This window comes from Scyliorhinus torazame, chromosome 7 (assembly GCF_047496885.1).
Source record: "Scyliorhinus torazame isolate Kashiwa2021f chromosome 7, sScyTor2.1, whole genome shotgun sequence".
NCBI lineage: Eukaryota > Metazoa > Chordata > Chondrichthyes > Carcharhiniformes > Scyliorhinidae > Scyliorhinus > Scyliorhinus torazame.
The window spans coordinates 205291599-205310984 of record NC_092713.1 but is presented as its reverse complement, the minus strand read 5'-3'; the positions used below and the strand labels follow the sequence as shown (position 1 = coordinate 205310984).

At 49.3% G+C, this 19386-nt stretch overlaps 1 protein-coding gene across 4 annotated transcripts in view; it reads left to right on the top strand.

Moving 5' to 3' along the window:
* The first annotated feature begins 3339 nt into the window (after positions 1-3339).
* Positions 3340-19386, top strand: part of LOC140426799 (immunoglobulin kappa light chain-like) — a 44649-nt gene continuing 28602 nt past the window's right edge. For all 4 annotated transcript variants that reach the window (XM_072511985.1, XM_072511984.1, XM_072511982.1 and 1 more), the window contains exons 1-2: positions 3340-3444; positions 3534-3884. In XM_072511985.1, coding sequence (XP_072368086.1) covers positions 3396-3444; positions 3534-3884 — 400 coding nt within the window. In that variant the 5' untranslated portion in view covers positions 3340-3395. The remainder of the gene's footprint in view (positions 3445-3533; positions 3885-19386) is intronic.

Genomic DNA, 19386 nt, shown 5'->3' with positions numbered 1-19386 from the left:
TCCTGTTAATGAAGAGCGCTCCAGATCCACATGGTGCACGCAATGCGACATGCGAGCCATCGATTACCCACTGGACCTGGGGCATCCCGACGATAGTGGAGAATCCTGCTGCCTGGACATCTTAATGGACTTGGTCCAGGTCAAAGTTGATATGGTTAGCTGCCCGGACGTACAGGGCATCCGTGACTTCACAGATGAACTTGTGGGCTGTTGGTTGGGATATGATGCACAGGTCCCCCTTGGAGACTTGGAATGACCCCGAGGCATAGAGGTCCATGGCTACAGTGACCTTCACACCCACCAAGTCCGCAAGGACACCTTCTTCTTGTCGAGACACAGTCTCCTCTGGCACATGTTGTCCGACATCTCTTCGAACGACCTGTACACCTTGGACCGTCCCTGGCCTGATGAGCGGTCGGGTCCTCAGGGTTTGGCGTGGGCACCTGCACATGGGCTGCCGCCTCGAGCCTCTATCAGCGGCTGCTGCCATCTTCTCTGGCGCTTGGCTGCCTGGACTGCCAATGCCACAGCGGGGCAGCTGCTGCCAGGTCCACAATATCATTCATAATGTGGTATCTGTAAGGAATTGGAGAGGGTGTGAGACTGACAATTAATTAAGGCTTCCACCCCGTTACCCTCTAATCCCCCAAACCTCCCCCATCCTTACATTCCCTGCCATCTCTCAGGGTGCTATCCAATGACCCACTTGTGCTGGGGGAACTTGTTCTGCACCCACACCCCCGGCCAGACCCTGCTGGGAACAGAACTGGGTACCCCATCTCCCTCCCCGATACACATCCACCCTCTGGCTGCGGGAGTATCCTCAGTGCTGCGGCCCAGCTCTAGGGTGTATGCTTGGTGACTGCTGCCCTTGCGATGGTGCAGCCTTCAATATTCAGGCAAAGTGTCCAGGCCACAAAAACTGATTGGGATGCTAGGCAGTCACACTCGCCTGTGACATGGCGTGTCAACTATGGGAATCCACTTGTGAGCTTTGAAGTGCTCACATTACTAACATTGCCAATTCCCTATTAGAGATAGCCTTCAGCTGTGTGGTCAGAGGCTGGCACGGTTAGTAGGGGTTAAAGTGACCTGCACCATATTATCATGGACAGGGCTCTGTCCTAGGGGTTTTCGGTGGGATGGACAGGCAGGAGCTAAAGATGCCCCTGGTATGGGTATACACGGTCTGGGAGATGGCATGTCGGACCCACGGGTGCTGTGCATCTCACCCCCCCAGCCCAACGGTGGCTGACCCCCCCCAACTAAGGCTGACCCCCCCAACTAAGACCGACCCCCACAGCCCCCCCTTCCCCCAACCACCCCCTTCCCAAGCACTGGTGCCCTCGGGCTGACTGTCCATTTTCCAAGATGGCTACTGACCCCTTCCAATCCCCAGTGTGGCCATTTCGCTAGCTTCACGTTTTTAAGTAGGTGTGCTAAAGGGCGCCCACGTGACCGCTCGCCGGGGAGCCGGATAGATCATGGGAGGCTGTTAGATACGGGGTCCTTCCTGATAATGGGATGTAGGTTGAACTTAATTGGTGATTATTGGTTTATTACCACACTGCGGTGAAATCCAGATCTCACCAACGGGAGTGGGTTGGTTAGGTCGGAAACCAATTGGCACCTGGCGCGCCTCCCGACCGGCCCGCTCGATTCACGTTGGCGCGGCTGTTAGATTGCATCCAAAGTGTTTGCACTACACTCATGACACGGGTGCTTACATGTTTATTGTTACGTTACCCTGCAACTTGTTGAATTTCTCGTTTCTTGGTTTTTTTATTTTCTACTCTAAAACTGTACTTTGTAAATATCCATTTTTAACATGTTGCTATTGTGTATTTTGTTTGTTAGAAATGAAACTCTTCAGTAAAAATACTTAAAAAGAGAATTATTTAGATGAGCACTTGAAATGCCAAAGCATACAAAATGGAAAATGGTATGAGGTTAGGTGCTTGATGGACGGCGCGGATGCGATGGGCCAAAGGGCCTGTTTCCGTGCTGTAAAAATGTATGACAAATTGGCTTAGTGGCAGGAGGCAGAGGGTGTTGGTCCAAGGTTACTTTTGTGACTGGCAGCCTGTGTCCAGTGCTGTCCTGCGGGGATTGGTGCTGGGTCCCTTCCTGTTGGTAGTATACATTAATGATCTAGGTGGGAATATGGGTGGTGTGATCAGCAAGTTCACAGATGACTCAAAAATTGGAGTTGTGGTAAATAGCGAGGAGGAAAGCCTTAGATTACAGGGCGATATAGACGAGCTGGTCAGATGGGCAGAACAGTGGCAAATGGAATTTAATGCTGAAAAGTGTGAGGTGATACATTTTGGGAGGACTGACAAGGCAAGGGAATACACAATGAACCGTAGGACACTTGGAAATACAGAGGAGCAGAGGGATCTTGGGATGCATGTCCATAGGTCCCTGAAGGCAGCATGACAGGGAAATAAGATGGTTAAAAAGGCATATGGGACTTTATTAATCAAGGCACAGAGTATAAGAGCTTGGAGGTTATGATCAGCTGTATAAAATGCTCATTAGGCCACAGCTAGAGTACTATGTGCAGTTCTGATCACCACACTAGGATGTGATTGCACTAGAAAAAGTGCAGAGGAAATTCACCATGATGTTGCCAGGAGTGTTTCACCAAGAAGAGCAGTTGGTTAGGCTGGGGTTGTTCTCCTTAAGAGCAGAGAAGGCTGATTGAGGTGTGCAAAATCATGAAGGACATGATAGGGTAGATAGGAAAAAAACTTTTTCTCTTAGTAAAAGGGTCAATAACCAGGGGGGATAAATTTAAGGTAATGAGCAGGAGATATAGAGGGGGTTTGAGGACAAACCTTTTCACCCAGAGGGTGGTGGGAATCTGGAACTTACTGTCTGAATGGGTGGCACCGGCGGGAACCCTCACGGCATTGAAGAAGCATTTAGATGAGCATTTGAAATACAGCATATAAAACCAAGTGATGGAAAATGGGATTAGGATATGTGCTCATGACTGGTGCGGAGACGATGGGCCAAAGGGCCTCTTTCTGTGCTGTGTGACTCTAACTTGCCAAACTCAGACCTAATTTAGTTTTTTGGGGGGCGAGCAGGCCTTCCCTTTATCCCGCTCTTGCAATTTCGTTGAATTTTTCCAGATGTACCATTACTATTTTCATTTGAATAAGATCAGGCGCCTCCTTGCGAATTTGGATCTCTCCTGTGTTTGTTGAAGAAGCAGTTTGTGGGAAGGGGCGGTGGTGATTGATTTTGCCCAGTATCGACCGCAGCTTCCTCACCACCTGGTCGTCCTTTAACTCGTGATCAAACCCGGGGAGGAAATGAGTGACGCACCCACTCTGAGGAACAAGGCTTCACTTGAGCGTCTCACTCGTGCGCAGCGGGAAGCAGTGATGGAAAGTCAGGGGATGTTCTGCACCCTTTTGATCTTCCTCCGAATGGGTAAGGCGCCAACCTCTCTGTCTGTCCTCACCTTCACCCTGTCCTCACTGGAGTTCACCTGAACGTTTCCTATTTCTTTCTCATTTCAGACTCAGCTTTCACCCATACCGAACTACACACTCCCTCGACCACTGTGCTGGGCCAGGAGGGAGAATCGCTGACGCTTGGGTGCACAGCCAGCGGGGACGCCCTGCTGGTGAAGTGGGGTTATGTGCCGCCTGGCTCCACAGATATCAGATGGCTCCTGTCCTGGAGTCGAGGGTCCAAACATTTTAATCGAATGCCAGGCATCGAACCCCGCTTTTCCGGATCCAATGGGAGCAAACACGCTTTAAAAATCGACAACTTGAAACAGAAGGATTCGGCCACCTACTACTGTCAAACTGAGGATACAGCTGATGACTGGTGTGGGTGTGGAACTACACTGAAAGTGAAACCAAGTAAGTGAAGGAAGCATTTAACCAGGTGGGGTGGGGAGATATACTGTGGCTGCCAAAAAGAAGTACGTTCATCCCCCTCCACCCCCCCTCCCCATAATTGCAAAAGTAAACCTACATTTAGATATCAGAATAGAATCCCTACAGTGCAGAAGGAGTTGTTTGTCTTATCGAGTGTACACTGATCCTAGGAAAGGGCATCCTATCTACGCCCACTCCCCCGCCCTATCCCTGTAACCCCTTAACCCAACTAACCTGGACACTAGGGGACAATTTAACATGGCCAATCCACCTAACCTGCATATCTTTCGACTGTGGGAGGAAACCCACGTAGACATGGGGAGAATGTGCAAACTTCACACAAACAGTCACCCCAGGTTGGAATCGAAGGAGGGGCCCCTGGCGTTGTGAGGCAGCAATGCTGTCTGGGGAATCAGTGGGATAGTGGTATTGTCACTGGACTAGTAATCCAGAGACCCAGGGTAATAATGCTCCGGGGACCTGGATTCAAATCCCACCATGGTAGATGGTAAAATTTGAATTCAATAAAAATCTGGAATTAAAAGTCTAATGACCATGAAACCATTGTCAATTATCACAAAAATCCATCTGGTTCACTAATGTCCTTTAGGGAAGGAACTCTGCCACCCTGACCTGGTCTGACCTATACGTGACTCTAGATCAACAGCAAAGTGGTTGACTCTTAAACGCCTTCAAGGATGGGCAATAAATGCAGGGCCAGCCAGCGACACCCACATCCCATGAACGAATAAATAAACTGTGTTGTCCCTTTTTTATTGTATACCTAGCACTTGTTGAGGAATGATCTGGAGATCCCCAAAGGGGCATTATTCCCACTGAAATTTCATTTATAAACAATCGATCCTTCAGATTTTTGGCGGGAGCATTGTCCAGGGGCCTGTCGGGAAGGTAAGTGTAACTTTAAAAACTTATCTTTACAGCTGCAGGAAGTCAGCCGTGGGGATTTCTGGGAAGATTTGTTAGTACCTGTATATAAGTTGGGCGGTTGCTAAACCTGAGACACTACACTTGTCGTGTCCCCATCTCTTCCACCTCCTCTAACCTAAGGGGTTGAGTGAATATCAGGTAAGCTCTTTCTTTCTTTTTCTTGTTTTATCAAGAAGGGATGGCAGGGAAGGCAGTACAATGTTCCTCCTGCAGAATGTTTGAGGTGTGGGACGCCACCTGTGTCCCTGCTGATTTCATCTGTGGGAAGTGCACCCATCTCCAGCTCCTCCGAAACTGTGTTGGGGAACTGGAGCTGGAGCTCGATGAACTTGGGATAATTCGGGAGGCAGAGGTGGTCATAGATAGAAGCTTTAGGGATGTAGTAACTCCGATGAATAAAGATAGATGGGTGACGGTGAGAGGGGCTGGGAGAAAGCAGTCAGTACAGGGATCCCCTGTGGTCGATCCCTTTAGTAACAAGTATACCGCTTTGGATACTGTTGGGGGGGGGGGGGGACGGACGGACTTACCAGGGGTAAGGCACAGAGACTGTCCCTGTTGCTCAGAAGGGAAGGGGGGAAGAGGAGTCGAGCATTAGTTATTGGAGACGCCTTAGTTAGGGGGATAGGTAGATTCTGTGGGAATGAGAGAGACTCGCGGTTGGTGTGTTGCCTCCCAGGTGCCAGGGTCCGCGATGTCTCGGGTCATGTTTTCGGGATCCTTAAGGGGGAGGGGGAGCAGCCCCAAGTCGTGGTCCACATAGGTACCAACAACATAGGTAGGAAAGGGGATAGGGATGTAAGGCAGGAATTCAGGGAGCTAGGGTGGAAACTTAGATCTAGGACAAACCGAGTTATTATCTCTAGGTTGCTACCAGTGCCACGTGCTAGCGAGACAAGGAATAGGGAGAGAGAGCAGTTGAACACGTGGCTACAGGGATGGTGCAGGAGGGAGGGTTTCAGATTCCTGGATAATTGGAGCTCATTCTGGGGTGGGTGGGACCTCTACAAACAGGATGGTCTACACCTGGACCAGAGGGGTACCAGTATCCTGGGGGGGAAATTTGCAAATGCTCTTCGGGAGGGTTTAAACTAGTTTACCAGGGGATTGGGAATCTGAATTGTAGCTCCAGTATACAGGAGGTTGAGAGTAGTGAGGTCACGAGTAAGGTTTCAAAGTTGCAGGAGTGTACCGGCAGGCAGGAAGGTGGTTTAAAGTGTCTACTTCAATGCCAGGAGCATCCAGAATAAGATGGGTGAACTTGCGGCATGGGGCGATGTTGTGGCCATTTCAGAGACCTGGATAGATCAGGGACAGGAATGGTTGTTGCAGGTGTCGGGGTTTAGATATTTCAGTCAGCTCAGGGAAGGTGGTAAAATAGGGGGAGGGGTGGCATTGTTAGGGACAGTATTACGGTGACAGAAAGGATGTTTGATGAGGACTCATCTACTGAGGTAGTATGGGCTGAGATTAGAAAAAGGAAAAGAGAGGTCACCCTGTTAGGGGTTTTCTATTGGCCTCCAAAAAGTTCCAGAGATGTAGAGGAAAGGATTGCAAAGATGATTCTGGATAGGAGTGAAAGTAACAGGGTAGTTGTTATGGGGTCTTTAACTTTCCAAATATTGACTGGAAACGCTATAGTTCGAGTACTTTAGATAGGTCCGTTTTTGTCCAATGTGTGCAGGAAGGTTTCCTGACACAGTATGTAGATAGGCCAATGAGAGGCGAAGCCATATTGGATTTGGTACTGGGTAATGACCCAGGACAGGTGTTAGATTTGGAGGTAGGTGAGCATTTGGTGTTAGTGACCACAATTCGATTACGTTTACTTTAGTGATGGAAGAGGATAGGTATATACCGCAGGGCAAGAGTTATATCTGGGGGAAAGGCAATTATGATGCGATGAGGCAAGACTTAGGATGCATCGGATGGAGAGGAAAACTGCAGGGGATGGGCACAATGGAAATGTGGAGCTTGTTCAAGGAACAGCTACTGCGTGCCCTTGATAAGTATGTACCTGTCAGGCAGGGAGGAAGTGGTCGAGCGAGGGAACCGTGGTTTACTAAAGCAGTTGATACACTTGTCAAGAGGAAGAAGGAGGCTTATGTAAAGATGAGATGTGAAGGTTCAGTTAGGGCGCTCGAGAGTTACAAGTTAGCTAGAAATGACCTAGAGAGAGAGCTAAGAAGAGCCAGGAGGGGAGATGACAAGTCTTTGGCAGGTAGGATCAAGGATAACCCTAAAGCTTTCTATAGATATGTCAGGAATAAAAGAATGACTAGGGTAAGAGTAGGGCCAGTCAAGGACAGTAGTGGGAAGTTGTGCGTGGAGTCCGAGGAGATAGGAGAGGTGCTAAATGAATATTTTTCGTCAGTATTCACACAGGAAAAAGACAATGTTGTCGAGGAGAATACTGAGATACAGGCTACTAGACTAGAAGGGTTTGAGGTTCATAAGGAGGAGGTGTTAGCAATTCTGGAAAGTGTGGATATAGATAAGTCCCCTGGGCCGGATTAGATTTATCCTAGGATTCTCTGGGAAGCTAGGGAGGAGATTGCTGAGCCTTTGGCTTTGATCTTTAAGTCATCTTTGTCTACAGGAATAGTGCCAGAAGACTGGAGGATACCCCCGGGAAATGCTTATAGATATATGCAGGTGAGGGCTTTTGTGAGGCGACAGGTCAGGGAATTCCCGTTGCTCCCGGCACAAGAAATTCAAGACCAGGTGATCTCGGGTGTATGGGTCGGGGAGGGCAAGGTGTCGGCAATACACCAGGAGATGAAAGAAGAGGGGGAAGTGCTGGTAGAGGAGTTGAAGGGTAAATGGGAGGAGGAGCTGGGGGAGGAGATTGAGGAAGGTCTGTGGGCTGATGCCCTAGGTAGGGTTAATTCCTCCTCCTCGTGTGCCAGGCTCAGCCTGATACAATTTAAGGTGGTCCACAGAGCACACTTGACGGGGGCGAGGTTGAGTAGGCTCTTTGGGGTAGAGGACAGGTGTGGAGGGTGCTCAGGGAGCCCGGCGAACCATGTCCATATGTTTTGGTCATGCCCGGCACTGGAGGGGTTCTGGAGAGGAGTTGCAGGAACAGTATCTCAGGTGGTGAAAGTCCGGGTCAAGCCAAGCTGGGGGCTAGCAATATTTGGAGTAGTGGATAAACGACATGGCTGGGTTCATAAAGCTGGAGAGGATTAAGTTTGCCTTGAGAGGGTCTGCGCAGGGGTTCTACAGGCGGTGGCAACCGTTCCTAGACTATCTCGCGGAGCGTTAGAGGAAGGTCGGTCAGCAGCAGCAGCAACCCTGGGGGTGGGGTGGAGAATGGGGGATTGCTTGGGGGGGATGGATGAGCAGGAGATAACATGAAGGGTGGGGGAAACTGGCACCTGCGGGAGAGAGCCAGTGTATAAAGCTATGTAAATATACCATTTTGCCATGTATATATCTTGCTCAGTGCGATTTCGTGTTATTTTGTTACTGGGGGGGGGAGGTGGGGGTTATTGTTTGTAAGGGGAAAAAATTGTGTTGTTAAAAACTTTAATAAATATATATATTTTTTTAAAAGAACACTGGAGGTTAGCAAATGTTGTCCCCTTGTTCAAGAAGGGGAGTAGAGACAACCCCGGTAACTATAGACCAGTGAGCCTTACTTCTGTTGTGGGCAAAGTCTTGGAAAGGTTTATAAGAGATAGGATGTATAATCATCTGGAAAGGAATAATTTGATTAGAGATAGTCCTCACGGTTTTGTGAAGGGTAGGTCGTGCCTCACAAACCTTAGAGTTCTTTGAGAAGGTGACCAAGCAGGTGGATGAGGGTAAAGCAGTTGATGTGGTGTATATGGATTTCAGTAAAGTGTTTGATAAGGTTCCCCACGGTAGGCTATTGCAGAAAATACGGAGGCATGGGATTCAGGGCGATTTAGCAGTTTGAATCAGAAATTGGCTACCTGGAAGAAGACAAAGGGTGGTGGTTGATGGGTAATGTTCAGCCTGGAGTCCAGTTACTAGTGGTGTACCACAAGGATCTGTTTTGGGGCCACTGCTGTTTGTTATTTTTATAAATGACCTGGAGGAGGGTGTAGAAGGATGGGTGAGTAAATTTGCAGATGACACTAAAGTCAGTGGAGTTGTGGACAGTGCGGAAGGATGTTACAAGTTACAGAGGGACATAGATAAGCTGCAGAGATGGGCTGAGAGGTGGCAAATGGAGTTGAATGCAGAAAAGTGAGGTAATTCATTTTGGAAGGAATAACAGGAAGACAGAGTACTGGGCTAACGGTAAGATTCTTGGTAGTGTGGATGAGCAGAGAGATCTCGGCGTCCATGTACATAGATCCCTGAACGTTGCCACCCAGGTTGAGAGGGTTGTTAAGAAGGCGTACGGTGGGTTAGCTTTTATTGGTAGAGGGATTGAGTTTCGGAGCCATGAGGTCATGTTGCAGCTGTACAAAACTCTGGTGCGGCCGCATTTGGAGTATTGCGTGCAATTCTGGTCGCCGAATTACAGGAAGGATGTGGAAGCATTGGAAAGGGTGCAGAGGAAGTTTACCAGAATGTTGCCTGGTATAGAGGGAAGTTCTTATGAGGGAAGGCTGAGGGACTTGAAGCTGTTTTCGTTAGAGAGAAGAAGGTTAAGAGGTGACTTAATTGAGGCATACAAGTTGATCAGAGGATTAGATAGGGTGGACAGTGAGAGCCTTTTTCCTCGGATGGTGATGTCTAGCACGAGGGGACATAGCTTTAAATTGAGGGGAGATAGATATAAGACAGATGTCAGAGGTAGCTTCTTTACTCAGAGTAGTAAGGGCGTGGAATGCCCTGCCTGCAACAGTAGTGGACTCGCCAACACTAAGGGCATTCAAATAGTCATTGGATAGACATATGGACGACAAGGGAATAGTGTAGATGGGCTTTAGAGTGGTTTTCACAGGTTGGCGCAACATCGAGGGCCGAAGGGCCTGTACTGCGCTGTAATGTTCTCTGTTCTGTGATTCTCCAGTGCCTGATGGCAGGAGGCAGTCATGCAGTGGTATTGTCACTGGCTGATAATCCAGAGACCCAAGGTAATGACACGGCAAATGGTGGAATTTGAAATGAATAAAAATCTGGAATTAAAAGTCTTAACGGCGACAATGGAAGCATTGTCGATTGTCATAAAAACAGACCTGGTTCATTAATGTCCGTTAGGGAAGGAAATCTGCCATTCTTATCTGGTCTGACCTACATATTATTATTATAATCTTTATTGTCACAAGTAAGCTTACATTAACAATGCAATGAAAATCCCCTAGCCGTTACACTGCGGCGCCTGTTCAGGTACACTGGGAGAATTCAGAATGTCCAATTTACCTAACAAGCACGTCTTTCAGGATTTGTGGGAGAAAACCGGAGCGCCCGGAGGACAGACACTGGTTGAACGTGCGGTCTCCACACAGACAGTGACCCAAGTGGGAATCGAACCTGGGACCCTGGCGCTGTGAAGCAACAGTGCTAACCATTGCTACCGTGGCCCCATGTGACTCCAGGCCCGCAGAAATGTGGTTGACTCTTAGCTGGCCTCTGGAATGACAGTTCAAAGACAATTGGGGATCGGCAACAAATCAAGTGCTTGCTCGTGATGCCCATATCCCATGAAATAATTTTTAAAAATATTGGTTACTGTTCTGGTCTGAGGTCTTTCTCTTTCACTGTGGTAATTGGGGATGTTTGGTGCTTTCTTCCTGACATTTTGAAATTAATGTACATGGAACAAAGTCAACAATATCAACTTGGTACAGATGGAAAGGGGTAGAGCCTATTGGGTGAAACTGCCGCAGATGGAACGGGATGGAGTCAATGGCATGGACATGGTGTGGATAAATCTGAACATAAGAAGTAGTAGCAGTCAGCCATTCGGTCCCTCGAGTCTGCTCAGCCATTTGATAAGATGATGGCTGATCTGATTGTGGCTCCAATTTCACATTCCTCACTCCATTGGTTTTTTTTTTTGAACAAACAATTTTATTGAAGTATTTTTTGGCATTGTAAACAGTTACAGATTACAGAAATATGCAAACATCAACAGAAAACCAACACTTCAACCCAACCATAGTGCACATACCCGCTCCTCTCCCACCTACACCTCCGCAAGCTGTTTTAAGCATTTTTCACGTAGCTAATGCCTGACGAGAATTGAACTTGTGTAACATATCAAGAGAAAAACAGCTATTTCTAATAGTGTACGATGCACGCTCGCAAAATACATTGCAGTTGTCACAGCACGTTTATCTGCCATAGGCCTACCAGTGAAAAAAGATAATGCCCTTAATAAGAAGGCTGATGTTTCTCAGACTTCAAATGCTGGATGCCAGGTTCCAGGGATGACAATCTTAATTGGAGATCTGGTTTAATGTTAAGTTTATTCCCAAATTTGGTCTTCAGTGCGACAAGTCCTGAAAATCCAGTTTTGCAAAGGTCGGTTGTAGGAAAAGGCATCAGAAGCTTTACTGCCTTTGGGTGCTTTAAAGCAAAAGTCAGTCAGGTAGTTCTGAGAGATATCCAGCTTTATAGCACTGTAGGGCAGCATGGTAGCACAGAGGGCAGCACAGTAGCACAAGTGGATAGCACTGTGGCTTCACAGCGCCAGGGTCCCAGATTCGATTCCCCGCTGGGTCACTGTCTGTGCCGAGTCTGCACGTCCTCCCTGTGTCTGCGTGGGTTTCCTCCGGATGCTCCGGTTTCCTCCCACAGTCCAGGTTAGGTGGATTGGCCATGATAAATTGCCCTTGGTGACCAAAAAGGTTAGGAGAAGTTATTGGGTTATGGGGATAGGGTGGAAGTGAGGGCTTAAGTGGGTCGGTGCAGACTCAATGGGCCGAATGGCCTCCTTCTGCACTATGTTCTATGTAATCTATGTTCTGTCACAAGACAGTTCCATAAGGCCACCTTGCTCCCTTGACGCCAGGCCTGTGAGGATGTCAACATCAAGGCTCACAAAGGGATTTTGTATCCAGTTGAACTTTGAGTCGGGAACAGGGAAGGACACACAGCTGGGCTTTCAAACTTTGCAGATGTGTTCGGATGTCATAATTTACACTACTTGGAAGCTGCTTTCTGCCTTGGCTAAAAAATCAGACAGATTTGCAAATGAATCAGAGACTTTTTCCCCGGGTGGAACAAACCATTACAAGGGGACATAAATTTAAGGTGAATGGTAGAAGAAAAAGGGGGGATGACAGAGGTAGGTTCTTTACCCAGAGAGTAGTGGGGGCATGGAATGCATTGCCTGTGGAAGTAGTTGAGTTGGAAGCATTAGGGACCTTCAAGCGGCTATTGGATAGGTACATGGATTACGGTAGGATGATTGGGTGTAGAATAATTTATTCTCAATCTGGGCCAAAAGTTCGGCACAACATCGTGGGCCGAAGGGCCTGTTGTGTGCTGTATTTTTCCATGTTCTATTAATCATAATTTGAATACAATCCCCGCCTGTTTATCACTCCTACGCTACACTAATTTCCCCCCCCCCCCCCCTACTGACGTTCACTCTCCCGCGAAGAAGTCGATGAATGGTTGCCACCTTCGGGCGAACCCCAATACAGATCCCCTCAAGGCGAACCTGATTTTTTCCATACCCATAAATCATGACATGTCCGAAAGTCATAGTCCGGTCTTTGGGGGTTTTGAGTCCCTCCATGCCAGCAGCATTCGCCGCTGGGCTATTAGGGAAGCAAAGGCCAGAACATATGCCTCTTTCTCCCCCTGGACTCCCGGGTCTTCCGAAACCCTGAAAATTGCCACCCCTGGACTCATCACCATCCTTGTTCTCAGCAACCGGGACATGCCATCCGCAAATCCCTCCCAGTACCCCCTAAGCTTGGGGCATGCCCAAAACATGTGAACATGGTTCGCTGGTCCTCCCGCGCATCTAGCGCACTTCCTCTACCCCAAAGAATTTGCTCATCCGAGCCACCGTCGTGTGAGCCCGGTGAACGACCTTAAACTGAATCAGGCCGAGCCTGGCACACGTTGGGGTTGAGTTTACCCTACTCGGGGCTTCCGCCCATACCCCATCCTCCATCTCACCGCCGAGTTCCTCCTCCCATTTGAGTTTCTGCTCCTCTGTCTGGGACTCTTCCCCCTTCATGAGCACCTTGTAAATATCCGAGACTCTACCCTCTCCTCCTTCTCCTCCAGAGACTATTCTTTCCTGAATTCCTATTGGTGGGAGGCGTGGGAAGGATGGGACCTGTCTGCTTACAAAGTCCCGCATCGGTAAGTACCTAAAGTCATTTCCTCTTTCCAGCCCAGCTTTCTCCTCCAAATCCGTCAAACTCGCAAAGTTCCCCTCCAGGAACATTTCGCCCACCCTCCTCACCCCCGCCCGCCGCCATGTTCAAAACCCTCCATCCATGTTCCTGGGGGCAAATCGATGGTTATCACAAATTGGAGCCCTTACCGACGCCCCCACCTCCCCTGCATGCTTTCTCCACTGGCCCCAAATCCGCAGGGCCGCCCCCACTACCGGGCTGGTGGAGTACCTGGCCGGCGCAAGCGGTAGGGGAGCCGTGACCAGGGCTGCCAAAATGGTGCCCCTGCACGAAGCCACCTCCACCCGCTCCCAGATAGACCCCGTACCCACCATCCACTTCCTTATCATGGCTATGTTCCTCACTCCATTGTTGATCAAAAATCTATCTAACTCAGACTTGATTATGTTCAATGTCCCTGTGTCCACCACTCTCGGGGAAGAGAGTTCCAAATACTCACAACCCTCTGAGAGAAAAATGTTCTCCTCATCTCCGTCTTAATTGGGGACCTCTTATTTTTAAACTTCTGGCTCCTCCCTATACTCCAGCTCTAGTCTCTCCCATAGGATAACCAACTTTTCAACATGCACCCTCAGGAGTCCTCTCAGGATTTTTTAATGTTTCCATAGGATCACCTCTCCATCTTCTAAACTGCAATGCCCAGCCTTTCCAAACTTTCCTCTTAAGGTACCCCCCATACATACACACACACACACACACACACACACACACACACACTCCTGGAATCAGTCCAGTGAACTTTCTCTGGCAGTCTGAAATAAGGAGACTAAAACTGTACACAGTACTCCAGATGTGATCTCACCAGCACCCTGTACAACTGTAGCAAAACATATGTTTTATATTCCCCTTGCAATAAATAACAACATTTAATTTGCCATCCTTTTTTAGAGTACCCAATTCATTCTTTCCAATTAAGGGGCAATTTAGCGTGGCCAATCCTCCTCACCTGCACATCTTTGGGTTGTGGGGGTGAAACCCACGCAGACACGGGGAGAATGTGCAAACTCCACATGGACAGTGACCCAGTGCCGGGATCGAACCTGGGACCTCGGCGTGTGAGGCAGCAGGGCTAACCCACTGCGCCACCGTGCTGCCCCAATTTGCCTTCCTAATCACGTGTTGTATGTGCACACTAACGTTTTGTGATTCATGTACCAGGACTCCTAGATCCCTTTGTATTTCAGAGTTCGGCAGTACCTCTCCATTTAAATCGTACGCTCATTTCTTTATTCTTCCTGCAAAAGGTGGAGCATGACAAGCTGGTACAGATGGAATGGGGCAGAGCCAGTGGTGTGAAGCTGGTGCAGATGGACGAGGGGCAGAGAAAGTGGGGTGAAGCTGGTACAGAGGGATCGGGGCAGAGGCAGTGGGGTGAAGCTGGATACAGATGGATCAGGGGCAGTCAGAGTGGGGTGAAGCTGGTACAGATGGATCAGGGCAGTCAGTGGGGTGACGTTGGTACAGATGGATGAGCTTGGAGAATTTTAAGGATGCCATTCCAAGCACAGTAATTTAAAAAAAAAAAAAAAGTTTTAACATTTTATACAAAATTACAAACTAGATGCAAACAACCAGAAGCCCCGAAACAACTCTTCAACCCAAGGAACAAGACCACCCACTGCGTATTAGCCCCATTTCTCCCCCCCCTTTTTTATACCCCCCTGACCCTCTCTTTAACAGCTAACGGTGACCAACTCTCTGAAATACAAAATAAATGGCCGCCATCTCCAAGGAATCCTGCAATCGAACCCGTCACAGTGTATTTCACCTTCTCGGGGTGCCCAAACTATGCCGAAGCACTCAACGCCGTTGCTAGCCTCCAGCCCAGTAGGATACACCTCCACATTACCAGCGAGGTGAAGGCAAGGACATCTGCCCTCGCAGCTCCGGCATATTTGAAACTCCAAAAATAGCCACCAAAGGACAGGGCTCTAGCTCAATACTAGGATCACCGACATGGTGTTAAAAAACGACCAGCAAAAATCCACCAACTTGGATCAGGAGCAGAACATGTGTGTGTGGTGCGCGAATCCTCTCAAACAACGTTCACGCCTATCTTCCACCCCATCAAAAAACCGAGGTGCGCTCGAAACACTACCTGGAGCTGTATCAGGCTCCGTATCACATATGATGACATGGCGCTTACCCATACCTCCTCCTCCAGTATTGGCCCCAACTCCCCCATCCATTTAGCTTTTACTCCTTCCACCAAACTCAACTTTTCCCCATGATCTGTTTGTACATGCCGGACTTGCTGCCCTCCTCCGACCCAAACAATAGGGATGATGACAGCACCACCCGAACATTTGAGAACATCCTCTTAACAAAGCTCCATACCTGGAGGTCCCCAAACACCTCCGAGCCTGCCAACCCAAATTTCACCTTCAATTCCTCCAGGCTGGCAAACCACCCTTCCAGGAATAAATCACTCCCTCTCTCCTGTCCTTTCTCTTTCCATGCCTCAAATCTGGCATCCAGCCTTGCCGGCTCAAACAGGTGGTTAGCACAAATGGGGGCCAGCCTTGAGGCTGCCCCCAACTTAAAATGATGGCCGAATTGCCTCCATATCTTTAACGCGGACACCACCACTGGGTTCGCCGAGTACCTTGCCGGCGCCATCGGAAGTGGCGCTATTATCAATGCCCCAAAGTTGTCCCTCTGCATGACCCAGACTCCATCTGAATCCAGTGAGCCCCCTGGTCCCTTCACCACCCCAACACCTTAGAACAAAGAACATTACAACGCAGTACAGGCCCTTCGGCCCTCGATGTTGCGCCGACCTGTGAAAACCACTCTAAAGCCCATCTACACTATTCCCTTATCATCCATATGACTATCCAATGACCATTTGAATGCCCTTAATATTGGCGAGTCCACTCCTGTTGCAGGCAGGGCATTCCACACCCTTACTATTCTGAGTAAAGAACCTACCTCTGACATCTGTCCTAATATCTATCTCCCCTCAATTTAAAGCTATGTCCCCTCGATGCGTCATACCTTCGGCACCAGTTCTTAAGGCCCAAGCCCACCTACGATGGCCCCTGCCCCACTCAACGGTGAGACAAAGCAAACCCATGTCATTGTTCGCATCCCCCGGTGAGAACTGGCAGACTGCTGCCATCTTGTCTAGCCCCCTCCCAAACAAACATTCAAGACTCAACGAGCCTTGCCAAACTGACCCCCCCACCACCCACCCACACACACACTCCACAGTTCACTAGCCTACCTCTTAGTGCTGGCAAGGTGTTCACCCACCCAAAAACAACACAAAAGGCCAACAACACCATTTCCCTAGCCCACCCTCTCTACCCCCTTGTCCAAATCCCAGCATCCTTACCACGCTCCTCTTTCCCTCCAAATTGCCTTTTTCTTCCACTCGCTTCACCACAATATATTGCAATATTTACAACCTTCCCAACCTGACTTACACATACACAATCCCACCAGCCCTCCTCAAACCAGTCCCAGTCCTTTATCCTTGGTGTAGGCCTCCGCCTGCTCCGGCGTGTCAAAGTAGTGATCCTTCGAGTCTATCGACTCTCGGTCTCGCTAAATACACCATCCCGAACTGCACACTCTTGTTGTACAGTACCGCCTTTGCCTTATTAAAGGCCGCTCACCGCTTCGCCAGCTCGGTGCCAATGTCCTGATAAATGCGCCCATCCCAGTCAATGTGCCGATTCTTCTTGGCCCACTCCAGGACCGCTCCTTCCTCTGAAAAATATGAATGCGGACGATCACCACCCGTGGTTACACATTCGACTGTGGCTTCTGTCACAGTACCTGGTGAACAACTCTTCAATGTCCTTTCCTTGCCTCTCAGATTGCCCATCCACCTGCCTTCCAATCTTCTCCAACTCCTACGCCATCACCCCTCCCAGTGTCTCTAATGTGATGGGTGTGGCCGCCTCCGCCATCTTTCCTCCCCCGATTCCTTTGTCGGGCTACCAGCCGGGGTTTCTTTCCCGTGGCCTTTTTTGCCGAGGCTTTTGACATTCCTCTGTCGACGATCCATTATCTATGCCAACCTGCTGGGTTGGAGCACAAAATCCCCTGAAAAACTGGGCAAAAGGGATGAAAATACAAGGACCCTGGCAGGAGCCATCTTTCATGTGACTTGCTCTCACATGTCATCACTGCAAGTGCACTATGTCATTTCATTGAACATTTATCGGCTGTGTTGCATTTGGATTTCCCAAATTAGGTGATAAAATGGTCTCTTGCTTTGAAACATGTACTATGAATGTAAGTTTAACAGATTTATTCAGGATGCATTAAGTCTCACGAAGAAAGGAACTAATGGAAGAGGCGGTTTAGCCAATCTATAGCAAGCATAGAAATTTACTGATTCCTTAACACAGCATTTAACTGGCTGCTTGATCAATTCATATAATTTACTCTATAATCTAAGCTCAAAGATCAATTCCGACGCTAAACGTAACGTATTTCCTGATGCCCTGACATTGTTTGTTTAAACCAGTTTACACCTCTTTAAGGACTATCCTTGTACACCTCCTTTCAAAACTGAAGAAGCCAAGTTGTAGGGGCTGATTTAGCTCAGTGGGCTAAACAACTGGCTTGTAATGCAGAACAATGCCAGCAGCGCGGGTTCAATTCCTGTACCAGCCTCCCTGAATAGGTGCTGGAATGTGGCGACTGGGGGCTTTTCACAGTAACTTTATTGAAGCCTACTTGTGACAATAAGCGATTATTATTATTATTTTGTCATGTTTCCTCATCAGTCAGTCTTGCAATACGAGGCACCTTAAATCCTCAGCTCAGACACATAATTGAAAGAACAAGAACATAAGAACTAGGAGCAGGAGTAGGCCATCTGGCCCCTCGAGCCTGCTCCGCCATTCAATGAGATCATGGCTGATCTATGTGAACTCAGCTCCACTCTCAGGCCCGTACACCCTTTATTCTTTAGAAAGGTGTAGCGCACAATGACTTACGAGAGAGACGAGTAGAGATGACGTCGATGAGGCTTTATTAAGCGAGACTTGTCCCCAGCAGTTCAGCAACAGAATGGAGTGGTGGGGAGAAGCTCGGGTTCTTATACTCCGCCTTCAGGGCGGAGCCAGGAGTCAACAGCCAACCAGGACCCGGGATCTGTCAGCCAATAGCATCACGGCTTCACAGTCCCACATGACCCCTAATACATACTACCACATTCACCCCTTGTTAAAAAATGAACCCGGCGGGTTGGTGGTTCGCATGGTGGTAGGGGTTTACAAGGCTGGTCCTGGGAGGAATATTTCGGGCATGTCATTACAGTTTTCGCCCTACACTGGGCTATGTACAAGGTTTGTGGAACTATTTACAATATTAGTAAGAGAAAACATTTTTGTTACAGTCCAACAACATTCTTGGTGTCACGCCGATGCCACGAGTCGAGCGGGCGGTCTGGTCTTCCTCAGCCCTGGTGGTGGTGCAGGTGCTTGTTCCAGCGTTGTCGTCTCCGGGAGCGTTTCGGTGTTTGTTCCTGTTTCACTCCTGGGCGGACACGGGAGGAGGACTGATCCACCCGGGAAGGGGGCGGTCGCGGGGTGCGCCGATGGCAGGGAGGGGATGATCGTTGTCAGGGGTGTGTGTGTGTTGCCGGCGGGCGCCATGTCTCGCAGGGAGACCGTGTCCTGTCGGCCGTCGGCGTATGCCACGTAGGCGTACTGTGGGTTCGCGTGGAGGAGGTGAACCCTCTCGACCAACGGGTCCGACTTGTGCGCCCGCACATGTTTCCGGAGCAAGATGGGTCTTGGGGCCGCCAGCCAGGTCGGCAGCGACGTTCCGGAGGAGGACGTCCTGGGGAAGACAAGGAGGCGCTCATGGGGCGTTTAGTTAGTGGTGGTACACAGCAGCGACCGGATGGAGTGGAGAGCGTCCGGGAGGACCTCCTGCCACCGGGAAACTGGGAGATCCCTGGGCCAGTAGGACGGTCTTCCAGACCATGCCATTCTCCCTCTCTGCTTGCCCGTTCCCCCGGGGGTTGTAGCTGGTTGTCCTGCTCGAGGCTATGCCCTTGCTGAGCAGGAACTGGCGCAGCTCGTCACTCATGAAGGAGGACCCACTGTCGCTATGGATATATGCGGGGCAACCGAACAGTGTGAATATGGTGCCAAGGGCTTTAATGACTGTGGCCGCTGTCATGTCGGGGCAGGGGATGGCGAAGGGGAAACGGGAGTACTTGTCCACCACGTTCAGGAAGTATGTGTTGCGGTTGGTGGAGGGGAGGG